Here is a 13,467-nt window from a genome sequence, read left to right as displayed (position 1 = left end):
AAAAATGTTTATACCAGTATCCTTTTGTTTTTAGGCCAGTGTTCTAGCTTCCAGTTCTACTGCAGCAGCTGCTACTCTTTCTCTGGCTAATTCAGATGTCTCACTGCTAAACTACCAGTCGGCTTTGTACCCATCATCTGCAGCACCAGTTCCTGGAGTTGCCCAGCAGGGTGTTTCCTTGCAGCCTGGAACCACCCAGATTTGCACTCAGACAGATCCATTCCAACAAACATTTATAGTATGTCCACCTGCTTTTCAAAGTAAGTGGGGAAACTCCTATATCATATGGTATATATCAGACCTACCTGCTTTAGGCAGATCCTAAGTAAGTATCTAGTTGTTTAGTTTTGATCTTTGACAAGTTTAAACTCAGTCTTTGATTATGAAGATAACTGAAGTAGGTTGATCTTTTTTACGTTGGTTATTTGTCTAATTGTGATGCTATCTGACACATAGGCATTCAATTAATGTTTCCTTATTTGAACTGCCTGATAACCAGTTTTCTTGCCCATTGAGACCTTGTACTGATGTCCTATATCTAGCATAAACACGTATCTCTCAATGTGCAGAGTATATACATCTTGAAAAAACTTGTTGGAAATAGAACTGCTATATATTGAATCTTATTCCCTGTATCATTCCATTATAAAATAAAATTAGTATTCCAAATAAAAGGTAATTCTATTAAAAAATGTAAAAATCATGTTTAAGAATGTAGAAACCTCTTAAGTTACATTCAGAAGTAAAGATCATTATTGAACTGAAAAATTCTACAAGCTGAGGTATTTGTGTGGGTAAGGCATTAAGATTATCTGCTTCAGCTTATGAATTATATTGTTCCTGCAAACTCCTATCAGTAGAGGAACAGAATAGCTGAAGAAGGGGGCTCTCACCTGATGTGTTGCAATAAGATTTTAATTTTTACATTTCCATCCTTCCTCATTTTCTCATTGTTGTTCCGTGTTTATTGATCTGGTGAGCTATTTAAAAGGTTAAATAAATTATTTTAAGGATATATTCTGATGACATCTTGACTTTCCCAATAGAAAGTCAATGTCATGCCCTCTGGGAATAAACCAGGATTCAGACTTCTCATAGCAGTTCACACAGAAGCAGTTAGCATTTTTATCTTTTTACTTCAGCTACTTACTGACTGTGACTCTTGTTTGGTTTCTGACAGAGTCAGAGCAAACAGAAGGAAAAGAGGGGCTAGGGGAGATTGAGAGATTACCAGGAGTACAGGAGAGCGATAGCAATGTAAATCAGGGAGAAACCACAGGGAGAGAGGAGGAGCAGATTCAAAACCTGTAAATGCAAATTTAGCCTAATTTACCCAATTATTTTTTTCGTATGCTTCATAATAGTAAATTCTATACTTTGGGTTGTCATATGTTGAGTGATTCTTCTACTGAACTTAGCAAATAGCCACCCCTCTCTCCTTCACCTTTCCCAAAGTGAGTTTCATTGGAACAGTTTTCAGATGTGCAACTGAAGTTTTCTGCTTCTTCTCAGATGATATTTAAGAGATGAGGCAGAACTTTTAGTTCCTTTAACAAAACAAAATGTAAGGAGAAGAGGTAGAGGGGAAAAGTGGTTTAAGCCCTTTTGGTATAATTAGGGAAGTATAAGCTTTGGAAATTTTTTTCCTGTTTAGGAAATCTAAATAACCTGAGGAGCTAGATAGAGCAAATTTTAAAATTTACAAATGAAAGGGAGTTTTAAAATGAAAGTGATGACAGTAATGAAAACTGATATGTATTAGTTACTACATGCCAGATAATGTTCTAAGTGCTTTTACATGTATGTATTCATACTCACAAACAACCCTGGGAAGTGGATAATGTCATTATGCCCAATTTATAGGTGAGAAAACTGATCGTGATTCCCTCATTTGCCCAGTTTTTATGCCCAGTCAGCGGTAGGGCCATGATTTTGAACCTAGGCAGTGGGCCCATAGCTTATACATCTTGAAGTGTTATACTCTGTACTGCCTTTCAGTGTCTAAACTCAAAGAGCTGTAGGGAGTCGTCAGTTCATTTGCCAACCACAGCCATATGCTGGTTTCTGCCCAGCAGGCCTCTGTACCAGGTTGCCTACTTTTCTTTCACCATCTGCTCTTTCACAAGATGCCTACACTTAGAGGAGAATAGACCCTCATCCATTTGACAGCTTTACTCTTCTTGCCATACTTTCTTGTTTTTTTTTAATTTAAAGGGCTATGTTCAACAAAAACAAAAAACAAAACAAATAATAAAAACAAAACTTTAATCCAAGTTCAGGGTTCAGGGAGAACCTTCCCAAAGGGTTGCCTTTTGTTAATTCTTTGTTTCCACTTGGGGTTCCCTGCAAAAGCTAGTTTTAAACTAGCTTGACTGCTGTGGCTTAGCCTAAATTACTATAGCAATCTAATACTTATTTAGAGTCACATTTGTGGGTCAGTATATAAATACTACTTTCTATAGTATTCCAGTTGACCAAAATAGACATTTTGCTCAGTGGAAACTATAATTTTGTAATTTTGTCCTCTTTTATTTCATCATCCTGGGACACAAAGATGAGCTTCTATAGTGAACATTTCTTCCTAAATTTTGCCGTAGGAGGCTATTGCAATAATGTTGTCTTGCAGTTAGCCATGGAAATATAGACAAGAATCCTTGATGTTACTTAGCTTTCTGATTAGATAGCATTGCCTTAGGAAGAATGGCTGGCAATTTTTTTTTTTTTTAATCTGGATACCTGGATTTGTTTCCATTTCTTTTTATGTAAGTAGCACTTTTAAAAAAGTTATTATTAGAGTGTTGTAATTCTGATTTTACTAGTCTCTTTTACTTTGTACATTTCTGGATTATGTTTTCCTATGTGACAATTAGTTACTAAATTAAATTACTGAAATGCAAAATTGGAAGACAACTTGCTGAAAACAACAATATTAGAGTTTATGAGTTACGCTCATTTGATACCTCCATAGTAATATTCAGAGAAATTAGTTGGTGATAGCCTAGAAAGTGTCACTGAAGGAATATTCTAATTAAAATGGCTGTATCCTCACTTAACAAAATGCAAGCATCAGTGAATCAAGAGGCATTATAGAAACTTAAATTCTTTACGTTGAAAGCTTTGATAGGGTAGGTTTAAAAGAAAGTTTTGAAGGTTCTCTTCTCAAGTCTTGGCAAAAGGGAGAACTATCTTGAGCCCCTCTTTTCCCCAGAATGAGATACTCCTGATTGCAGGAAACATTTATTCAACATTTGTGCCCAGAGGATAATGAATAAAATGATAAAGAGACATGGTCACTGTTCTAAAGGCAGCAAAAAGTTCTTAATTTTCCTAGCTTTCCATTAGCTAGAGAAGAGCTTTAGAAAGCTGTCAGTGACGAGAGCAGATTTCTAAAATAAGTACAAAAAAGTGTTTCTGTAAACCACAATGTCTGCTTTTAAAATATTTTTATCCTAGGCATAATTCCTTCAGTTCACATACTGGTTAAAGATAAAATATATGACTAAATTGTGAACTAGGTTATATATTTTTGAGGAGTTGGGTAAAAACATCCCCTTAAAATAGTCTAAATAAAAGGGTAACTAAGATAATAAATTATTGAGCTTTTCATAATGTTTCTTATCTAATTAACCAGAAGTTATAAAGTCTTTGCTTTTAATAGATTACACTTTTTAAATGCTTAAGTTTTTTTTTTCCCTCTAGGATTAAAAGCTGAACATAACTTACTAAGTGAAGGTTTTTTGTTTGTTTGTTTTTGCCTCTACTGTTAATGGGAGTGGGATGAGTGTTGTGTTTTAAGCTTTGTTGGATAAAAAAAAAAAGTTTTGAATTTCCTGAAGCCAGCCCTCCCTCTGTCAGGCATCTTTCCATTAATCCAACCTGAAGGGAATCAAGTCTCCTTTTTCTTAACTTCCCAGACTTTGGTGAAACGCCTTTGTCTTAAGTGTCTAGAACTAAAACCTGGGTGGTAGATTTTTCGAACCAAAAAGCTAAAAACAAACCCAAAAACCCCCAAACAAGCAGTACCCCCAGACCTAGCAAAGCAATATAACTGTGATGTTACTTTTTACAGCTGGACTACAAGCAACAACAAAGCATTCTGGATTCCCTGTGAGGATGGATAATGCTGTGCCAATTGTACCCCAGGCACCAGCTGCTCAGCCACTACAGATACAGTCGGGAGTTCTTACACAGGTAAAAGACAGAGCAGCTTGGATACTCAATAGTGCTGAAGTTCTCTGAAGCACTGTTGAGAATCAGATATTTTGTCCTAGAAAATGGTATTTGCTTTGACTGTAAGATCTTTCTTGGTCACGATTCAGTGGACTTAAAATGAAACATCTATAATGGAATGACATACTCATTCCTAACACTATTGCAACTCTGCCAGTGACTTCCTTAGACTTGGAGACATAAATATCCAGACTTTGAGAAATTGTCTACTGAGTAAATTTAATTTTGTGGGATGAAGTTAATTTTTTATCTTGATGCTCTTAAAGGTATAGGACACATGTAACAACACTTTGATTCTAAAAGTAAAAGGTTCCCCTTTTGCTCTCTTAGTGTCCCCATTACTCACTCTTTGAGAATTTCATCACAGTTGAGAGGCTGGATTATATCAGGATGCCTCTTCGAGTATTACATTCCTTCATTCCTTGTGTTTAACTAGGCTGTAGAAAGGTTTAAAACTTTATCCCTGCCATGCAAAACACAGCTAAGATGGTCAAGAAACTCATGAAATATTCATATAAGCAACAAATACTATATTTTTAATTCTGTGTATAAATGTTTGTGGCCCGTGACACATAGCAAATCTGAAATCCAAAACCCTGATTTTGTGAGTAGGAAGAGGAAGAATTCTTAATACATGCCTTTGTTAACTGAGTTTTTTAGAACTGATCCTCTGAATCCAGCCCAAGAAGGATTCCCATACTTTTTTGCTTTAGGCCATTGACATTTGACCTAGTGGTCCAATGCTGTGCGGAGTTGAAGGGGAAAGTTGTGTTTGGTACATGCATTTTAAGTGATATGAAATTACTGCTTATTGTTGGTAATAACTTGGGGGGAATGAAAACCCTTCTGAATCCAGATAACCTGCCTCCGTGTTTGTTTCACTCACCTGCCTAATCTACATTTCAGGGAAGCTGTACACCACTAATGGTAGCAACTCTCCACCCTCAAGTAGCCACCATCACACCGCAGTATGCGGTGCCCTTTACTCTGAGCTGCGCAGCCGGCCGGCCGGCGCTGGTTGAACAGACTGCTGCTGTACTGGTAATTCCCCTCACTTGATTGTGTTACTAACGGAGTTTCTTTGGTTTCTTTCTTTTTTTTTTACTTTTTCCTGTTTGTTTTTGTTCTGTTTTCTTCTGGTTTTCTCATTTTTCCAAAAAAATTTTTTTAACTTAGTCTTTGCAGAGGGCATGGAAGCATGTGCCATCTTGTGGCTGTGTTCTTGCTACATCTTTAATGTCTCATTGTTTTCCTCCCCAACATTTGCTGAAGCACTGTTTGACTCTGATGTTCAGTGTGGCTCTGAAAGGGGTCAGACCCCTTGATTCTTCTTTGCCAGCCTAGTGTGATAAAAGCTCTTGGTGTAGCCTCAGAAGAGCTTCAACACTGTTATCTGTTTCTCTGCCCTATCTTTTACCCTCTGAACCTTGAGAATGAAGGAAATGGCCTTTAGTTTGACTCTGCTACAGGTACCGGATGGCCAAAATTGGAACTCCTTGGCAAGTTAGCTTCCTTCTTTATTGACTGTTTTAAGCTTCTAAAACTTTTGTGTATGTAGAAATGTTTAAGATGCTCTTACTTTATTTCCTTATTAGTTGACATTAACTTTCCATCTCTGAACACATGAAGATAACTCTTTGCCACTTATGATCAGTGATAGCTAATATCTTCCATTTAAACATCTTCCCTTTAGAGCCTTTTTAGATCATATTTCATTTGTTGGTTAAAATCAAAGGTGAACTCGTTTATAGGGGTTTTGGAGAAATTAATTATTTTACAAATAGGTCTTTATACAAAAGACCTATTTATACTGAAAAACCTTATGTAAGAATATCTTTGTTATCAAAAGTCATGGGGAAAATTTATTAAATATAGCAGCAAATGTAGTGTGGGTTTTAGAGATAGGAAAACAAACAAATAGGACTTTGAGGTATATTTCAGCATTTGTAACCTTAATAGTGATTTTTGGATGTGTTTGGTTTATTTGGGGGAGTTAGAATTATTTATTTGACATCTGGCATTTTATCATTTAAAATTTAAAATTAGATAAGCATTCGAAAACCTAATTGATACTGTTGACCCCTGATATTTGTTCATCTTTCAGAGTGGCTTTAAATTTCTTTTGTTGTTTCTCAAGGACTCGTGTGAGTGAAAAACACTTTCAGAATACATACTTTAGTTGCTGGAATTTCTTTGGTTTTCAATTTAAGAGTCTTTGTCACTGCCAGATTAATTACATCATAAGCATAAGCCCTGAGTGTGAGGGAGTCAGATATATTTCCAACTTGATTGATCCAAGCCACTGGTTTTAACTTGCACACCTATAGTTTTGAGGTTGGGAATGTTAGTTGACACTTCTTTGCTGCTTCTCTTAAGTTTGCACTAGCCATTTGCTAAGCTTTGCATATTTTTGTTCTTCCTCTGTCAAAACAGTTCGTCGCTTGGAACGCCAGATTTCTGCCTCACGTTGAAATGTTATTTCTTGCTTTGTATTAAACTACATGCTTTGTCTTGTGCAGGTGTTGGCTTATGGAAAGACGCATGGTGTGACTTAACATACTTCTCTTATTTTTTGTTTTGTTTTGTTTTGTTTTGAATTCTGCTTATGGTAGCAGACATGTTTGCAGTTTCTCTGATTTGAAGGCTTCTTGTTTGGAACCGGTATTTGTAACAAGTGGATCTGTTACTTGCAGAAATATTTTTAAAACAGTGTGTTGATGGCCTTGCAGTTTGGAATTCCAGAAACAGAACCATATGTACCCAAGCATTGTAGGTGATTGTACTGTGGAATTCACGTTTAAAAAGCAGACTTTCAAATCTGTTCCCATTTTTCTAGGAAATGCCACAATTTCCGTAAGAAGTACAGAAAACATATTTGTTGCTATTTATTGCAAGTGGCATGGCTTGTTAAGAACTACAATGTATTTTCCTTTAGTGATTAGTTTTTATGTCGAGTTATGTTTCTACAAATGATGCATATTTAGGAAACTACTAAAAACAAAATATGGTACTCTCCGCATCTATTTCTTAAATATTTTTCTTATTGCATTTTTAAAAAAATGCTATCACATGGCTATAAATGATGAAGTTAGCTTTCTCTTGCTGGCATTAAGCTTGTTTGCCAAAGGATTTTGGCCTTTGGTCATCCACATCTGGCTCCATTTTCCAAGGACTACCCTTTTAAAAAGGAACAATTCTCCTCTTTGTTTTATGGGTTGAATTGACCTGATGTCTTTTAACTGATTGGCACTCAAATTTTTAAATTCCTATTTTTAATCTCAAGGGAGTTGTCTTAACTCTTTCTTGGGATGTTTTTAGACTCTTTGCAAAAATGTTACTCCAGCATTTAACTAGAGCTTACTTCTGAACTTTCAGATTCCTTTACTCTGCAGTATAATAGAAACTCTTAACCACAGGGATCTTCTTTTCTTTAATACCCTGGTGGTCAGGTTATGGAGGTGGCCAAGAGAAGGCAGCGTGTTCTTTTTCCCTGTTCATAAGACTTGTAACCTTGAGCCCCTCTGACCTTCCTTTTTTAAATCTCTGCAAGTTAACAATCTACAAGAAACTTCTTTTAAGCTATGAATTTTTCTTTCATCTAAAAAACAGAAGAAAAAGCCAAGAGTGAGTCAAGTCTGGATCTTTTTTTGTTTGTTTCCTTACAGCAGGCTTGGCCTGGAGGAACCCAACAAATTCTCCTGCCTTCAACTTGGCAACAGTTGCCTGGGGTAGCTCTACACAACTCAGTCCAGCCCACTGCAGTGATTCCAGAGGCCATGGGCAGTGGCCAGCAGCTCACAGACTGGAGGCAAGTGCCCTGTGTTCCTCTCTGGGAGAATTTGCAAGGGCAGATCCCTTAGGGAAGGACCACTTGAGGATTTGGTGAGACAGGAAGAAGGTAAAGGAAAGGAGAGATTTATCTCTGTGTGAAATCCTTGAAGAAAAGAATCCACATCAGGCTAGGAGACGGAGTTACAAGAAAACTTTGAATGCAGGAAAACAGTAGATTCTAAGTTCAGAAATTATTTACTTCAGATTTAAAGAAAGTGTTATGCAATAAACCATACAGTGAAAACCCCTAAAGCCTTATAATCCAGGTGCCCAACTATAAAAATAAAACACAGCTTTATTTGGTTGTTTTAATTGCTTTTAGTACCTGTTTGGTCCTGACTTCCCAGTGTTTTCAGCATTCATACTTCTCTTTCTGATGATACAGGAATGCCCACTCTCATGGCAACCAGTACAGCACTATTATGCAGCAGCCATCCTTGCTGACTAACCATGTGACATTGGCCACTGCTCAGCCCCTTAATGTTGGCGTTGCCCATGTTGTCAGACAACAACAATCCAGTTCCCTCCCTTCAAAGAAGAATAAGCAGTCTGCTCCAGTCTCTTCTAAGTAAGTCTCTGTTAGGGCTGATAGTTAAAATTGCCAGTTTGAAAGATATGTCGCCTGGCATTTGGAGTGTTGGAGTATAGACACTTTTGGTATGAAGCAGCAAGAAGCTGCCAAATTGAAAAGAGCTAACCTTCGGGCATGCACACAGAGGTGTTCTGGTTATGCTAATCCTTTCTCTCTGCTGCCACTTTGAATCCAGCCTTCTTTTGGCTGATGTTTTTAGTTTTCTGCCCACTTCACAGAGTGAAATTTAACCACGGGGTAAAGGGCATACAAAAATAAAATCTATATTCTAATTTTGGTGTTCTTGTCCTGGAAACCCTGGCTAGAGTGGTTAGTTTATTTTTTATTGGGACTTTTATAGTTAAGTGTATTGGCTTAATGATTTGGTAAGAAGGAATCAAAGAGCAAATTGGAAAGAGGTCTGGGGGAAAGATATCTAGTTTTGGGGACCAAGCACTGAATGATCTTTCTTGTGACCTTTTCCTACAGGTCCTCTCTGGATGTTCTGCCTTCTCAAGTCTATTCTCTGGTTGGGAGCAGCCCCCTCCGTACCACATCTTATAATTCCCTAGTCCCTGTACAAGATCAGCATCAGCCAATCATCATTCCAGATACTCCCAGCCCTCCTGTGAGTGTCATCACTATCCGCAGTGACACTGATGAGGAAGAGGACAACAAATATAAGCCCAATAGGTAAGACAGGTGAATGGTTCCCTGGCTCTGTGGCTCCTGCCCTTGGTCTTAGTCTGTTGGCTTCACACAAGTGGCTCAATTTTGGCTATGAAAGGAAGGACTAAAAAGGGGTATTTAGGAAGCATGGCCATGGATGAGTGAGCCAGAACACTCAAGTTTCCATAACTGAGCATTGTCAAGTTTTCTGTAATATTATACATGTTCATCAGTTAAATCAGTCGTTCAGATACATTAGATGGAAGGTGTAGATTACGTTGTCAGGCTGTTCTGGCTTGGAATGCACATTATGTACTACAGACATGATCCCCTGCCTTTAAGGAACTTTAGAGTCTGAAAACAGATACTATAACAGAAGCATGTAAAAAACAATTAATTGGAACAAGTTGGTAGATATGAGATTATATGAAATTCGTGTAATTTTTTAATCTGAACAGACCTCTTTGGAAGAGGTAGAACTTTAAGTAGGGCTACCTTCTTTTCCCCCCTCTGCTATATGGTCATTCAGTTTAAGAATTTAAGTACCAGATTATTTCCTCTTTTCCCAGCACCTTAATCCAAGTCCTTAATTGGGCAGTTAACTAAGAGAGATAGGATACATTTAAGAACTGTGATACACACCTCTCTTGGTGTGAACATAGTCAGTTGCCTTGATTGTTCTGTGTTCTTCTTCATAGCGTTTTTGGTGTTAGGCATATAGAAGAAGCAATAACTCTACTTTTACCTGAGGAGGAAGGATTCACGCATGAAAGTAACTTAGGAGACTTAACAGAGTCACGTGTAAATGAAGTTTAAATGAACTTGAAAGAGTAAATTTAGAATGAAATACTTCAAAAGGGCTATTTACAAATGGTATTTACAAATGGCTATTTACAAATGGTAAATAGACTTGAAACTAAATTTTGAAAGTGGTTATTGAACTGATTTGGGGAAGAAAAAAGTTAACTTTCCAGTGAAGAAAAGGGGCCTAGTACTGGCAAAAATTATATAACCAGCAGGATTGCTTTGACCGGAGGCAAGCCTATTAAAAATTAAGGAAAAGGTAAAGTTAGTAAGGTAGGGATCATTTTGTGAAGAAACTTTTTTTAAAAACACCTATAGTGAGAAGTTTGATTAGATACAGTAAAGAACCATTTATAGTCTAGCAGGGTGATATGAAAATAAAGTGGTGTTTGAAGAATACTGTTGAAATAACTGCGAATGGGAATAGCTAAGAGGCAACATAGAATAGTTGCTAGAGGTGTGTACTTTGGAGTCATTCTGTCCTGGATCTGAATCCTGTCTTCACAACTTATCACTTGTGTGACCTTGGTCAAGTTTCTTAATCTCCATCTGCCTCTGCCTCAGTTGCCTTATCTGCAAAACAGGGATAAAGTACCTACTTCATGGAAGTGTTGTGAGGATTCAGTGAGATATGTGTAGAGTGTAAGAATAGTGCCTGATGCATAATAAGCACTCAGAAATTTGTTGCTGCTACTGTTGTTATTATTACTATCATCATGATTATCATCATTTTTATTATGGGAAGACCAGAGACCAGCAAAGAAACATTGCTAAAAGGGGGTTGAATTTTCATGTATTTTCTTCTCCTCAGCTCTGGCCTGAAGGCAAGGTCTAATGTCATCAGTTATGTCACTGTCAATGATTCTCCAGACTCTGACTCTTCCTTGAGCAGCCCATATTCCACTGATACCCTGAGTGCTCTCCGGGGCAATAGTGGACCCCTTCCGGAGGGTCCCGGCAGAGTCGTGGGGGATGGCACTGGCACCCGCACCATCATTGTACCTCCACTGAAAACTCAGCTTGGTGACTGCACTGTAGCAACCCAGGCCTCAGGTGAGTTTGTTCACAGCTGGAGTTGAATGCTCCTTTGATGTGTATATCTTTAGTATTTTGCTATAATCTACTTTTGCCAATGGTACAGACCAGTGGTGTAGATTTTCCTAAAAATTGCCTAGTTCAGAAATCAGTTCCTTGTGATACGAAATTGTTTTTGGCTATCAGTTTATCTTCCTGTGTTTATTTTGCTTGGATCAATATAAAGTGAGTTTGTAGACTCAGTAATACACTCACTGTTGATGGGAGAAGGTAGATACGACTTCTGTTAGATGGCAGGGAGAATTAACAGGCAGGTTTTTTTGCCACAGGTGATTCAGATTTGACAATCCAGAAATGAATGGGAACTGATAATATTAAAAGTGATTGCTGGGCTTCCCTGGTGGCGCAGTGGTTGAGAGTCTGCCTGCCGATGCAGAGGACACGGGTTCGTGCCCCGGTCCGGGAAGATCCCACATGCCGCGGAGCGGCTGGGCCCGTGAGCCATGGCCGCTGAGCCTGCGTGTCCGGAGCCTGTGCTCCGCAATGGGAGAGGCCACAACAGTAAGAGGCCCGCGTACCACAAAAAAAAACAGTGATTGCAAAAGTTTTTTTGGAAAACAATATGTACTTTAGATCTTTTCTCGCCCAGTGGCATAGCAGTGATGCTTTTGTGGGTTGTATTATCAACCAAATTACCTCCATCTGTTTTGCTCTGTGAGATGCTGGGTTTAGGTTCCCGGGTTCAGTTATTGGGTAATGAAATGCTAACTGCAATAACAAGCCCCAGTTTTCGTGGCTTAACATAATAGAAATTTATTTCTTAGTCACGTGAGTTCCCAGTGCAAGTGCTCCTGGTTGGTAGGCCTGGCAGTGAGTTAAGGATCAGAGCCTTGGAATCCTCGGCATCCATTCAGAAGGAGAAGGAAAGTATGGAGGAGGCACACACAGTTTTTAACCTCTTTAGCCCCGGAAATAGTGAAAACTCATCACATGGCCCCACCTAGAGGCAAGGGGGCCCAGAAAAATGTAGTCCTTGTCTAGGCAGCTCTTTTCCAGTGGCAACTCTATACATCAAAGGCGAGGACTGTGAAATTTTGGCATCGATATAGCCATCTCTTCGTACTTTTATGAATTAGTGTTTTACCATGAATTATAATACTGCCGAAGACATAAACAGTGTTCTAGTTTGAGGGTGACGTGTGGTTCTCCTCCTGAGAAGTAGACAACTGTCCATTGCAGACAGGGCAAAACTTCCTGATGCCAGGCTACGGAGAAACATTATTAGGAGCTCTGTCCACTATTGGGTCCAAAGAAAATCGGTTGCTCCACAAGTTACTGAATAAATGCTCCAGTTTTCCTAGTGGGACCACAGAAGGAAGCAAAATTTTGAAAATTGATCGTGCTTATATTCAGCTGCACTTTCTGCAGTTTCTTAGAATTTGAAGACAGTGAATTCCCAACGAGATATAATCTTGTCTTCCTTTAAACCCCTTTGACACCTAAATGTTCCTAAATATTACCAATATCTTACTCAGCTTCACATTGTCATTTCTGTACTTGTTTAATCCCTTCCTACATAAACTCTAGGCTCCTTGAGAGCAGGGACCATGTCTTACTTGTATTTATATTTCTTATAGTACCTTTCACATTACTGGAGATTAGATAATATTTACTGAAGTGAACCTTTTGAAGATCTTTATGGAGCTTTGTAGAAAGACAGAAAAGAAATGGATAATACAGTTTTTGTTCTTCTAGTGTAAATGTAATTGAGGAAATAAGATACACATGAAACCTTAACTCTTGCAAACCTCATACAAACATGGACTGATTAATATGATGCCATCTGAGGTTTAGCTCAGTGATACTGAGTCCATGTCTGCTCATAACTAAAGCCTGACCCTTTCTTAGGTCTCCTGAGCAGTAAGACCAAGCCAGTGGCTTCAGTGAGTGGGCAGTCATCTGGATGCTGTATCACCCCCACAGGATATCGAGCTCAGCGCGGGGGGACCAGTGCAGCACAGCCACTCAACCTTAGCCAGGTAAGCACTAGGGGCTGCTGCCTTCTGTTTGGGGCCCCTGCTATTGTTACTCTCTGGAGAACCCTGCTTCTGGCTGGACTGCTGAATAAAGCCAAATGAAGCCCCTTTTGTGTCAAACAATTTGGTGTTCCATGGCCTGTGTCATATCTGTATGTGTTGTGTCTCTTCATTCCCTCTGTAAATGTGTTCAGAATGTACGTTCCAGGTTTTCCATCAGACCTCCCTAGTCTATCCTGGAAGATTAGAGAAATGTGTGGAATTTAGAAAGTGCCTAGGATGCTTTAGTTC

General features: G+C 38.6%; 1 protein-coding gene across 3 annotated transcripts in view; it reads left to right on the top strand.

Moving 5' to 3' along the window:
• The window catches only part of HIPK1 (homeodomain interacting protein kinase 1), a 47,306-nt gene that overhangs the window by 28,243 nt on the left and 5,596 nt on the right, over positions 1 to 13,467 (top strand). For 2 of the 3 annotated variants that reach the window (XM_029228478.1, XM_029228477.1), the window contains exons 8-15: positions 35 to 260; positions 4,070 to 4,191; positions 5,137 to 5,271; positions 7,896 to 8,038; positions 8,447 to 8,629; positions 9,122 to 9,325; positions 10,917 to 11,158; positions 13,049 to 13,179. In XM_029228478.1, coding sequence (XP_029084311.1) covers positions 35 to 260; positions 4,070 to 4,191; positions 5,137 to 5,271; positions 7,896 to 8,038; positions 8,447 to 8,629; positions 9,122 to 9,325; positions 10,917 to 11,158; positions 13,049 to 13,179 — 1,386 coding nt within the window. The remainder of the gene's footprint in view (positions 1 to 34; positions 261 to 4,069; positions 4,192 to 5,136; positions 5,272 to 7,895; positions 8,039 to 8,446; positions 8,630 to 9,121; positions 9,326 to 10,916; positions 11,159 to 13,048; positions 13,180 to 13,467) is intronic. The other variant, XM_029228479.1, reaches the window with a different exon arrangement.

Source organism: Monodon monoceros, unplaced genomic scaffold (genome assembly GCF_005190385.1).
Source record: "Monodon monoceros isolate NGI ecotype Baffin Bay Population unplaced genomic scaffold, NGI_Narwhal_1 Super_Scaffold_18, whole genome shotgun sequence".
Taxonomy (NCBI): domain Eukaryota; kingdom Metazoa; phylum Chordata; class Mammalia; order Artiodactyla; family Monodontidae; genus Monodon; species Monodon monoceros.
Note: the sequence above shows the minus strand (reverse complement) of the source record. Positions and strands in the feature narration are given on the sequence as shown.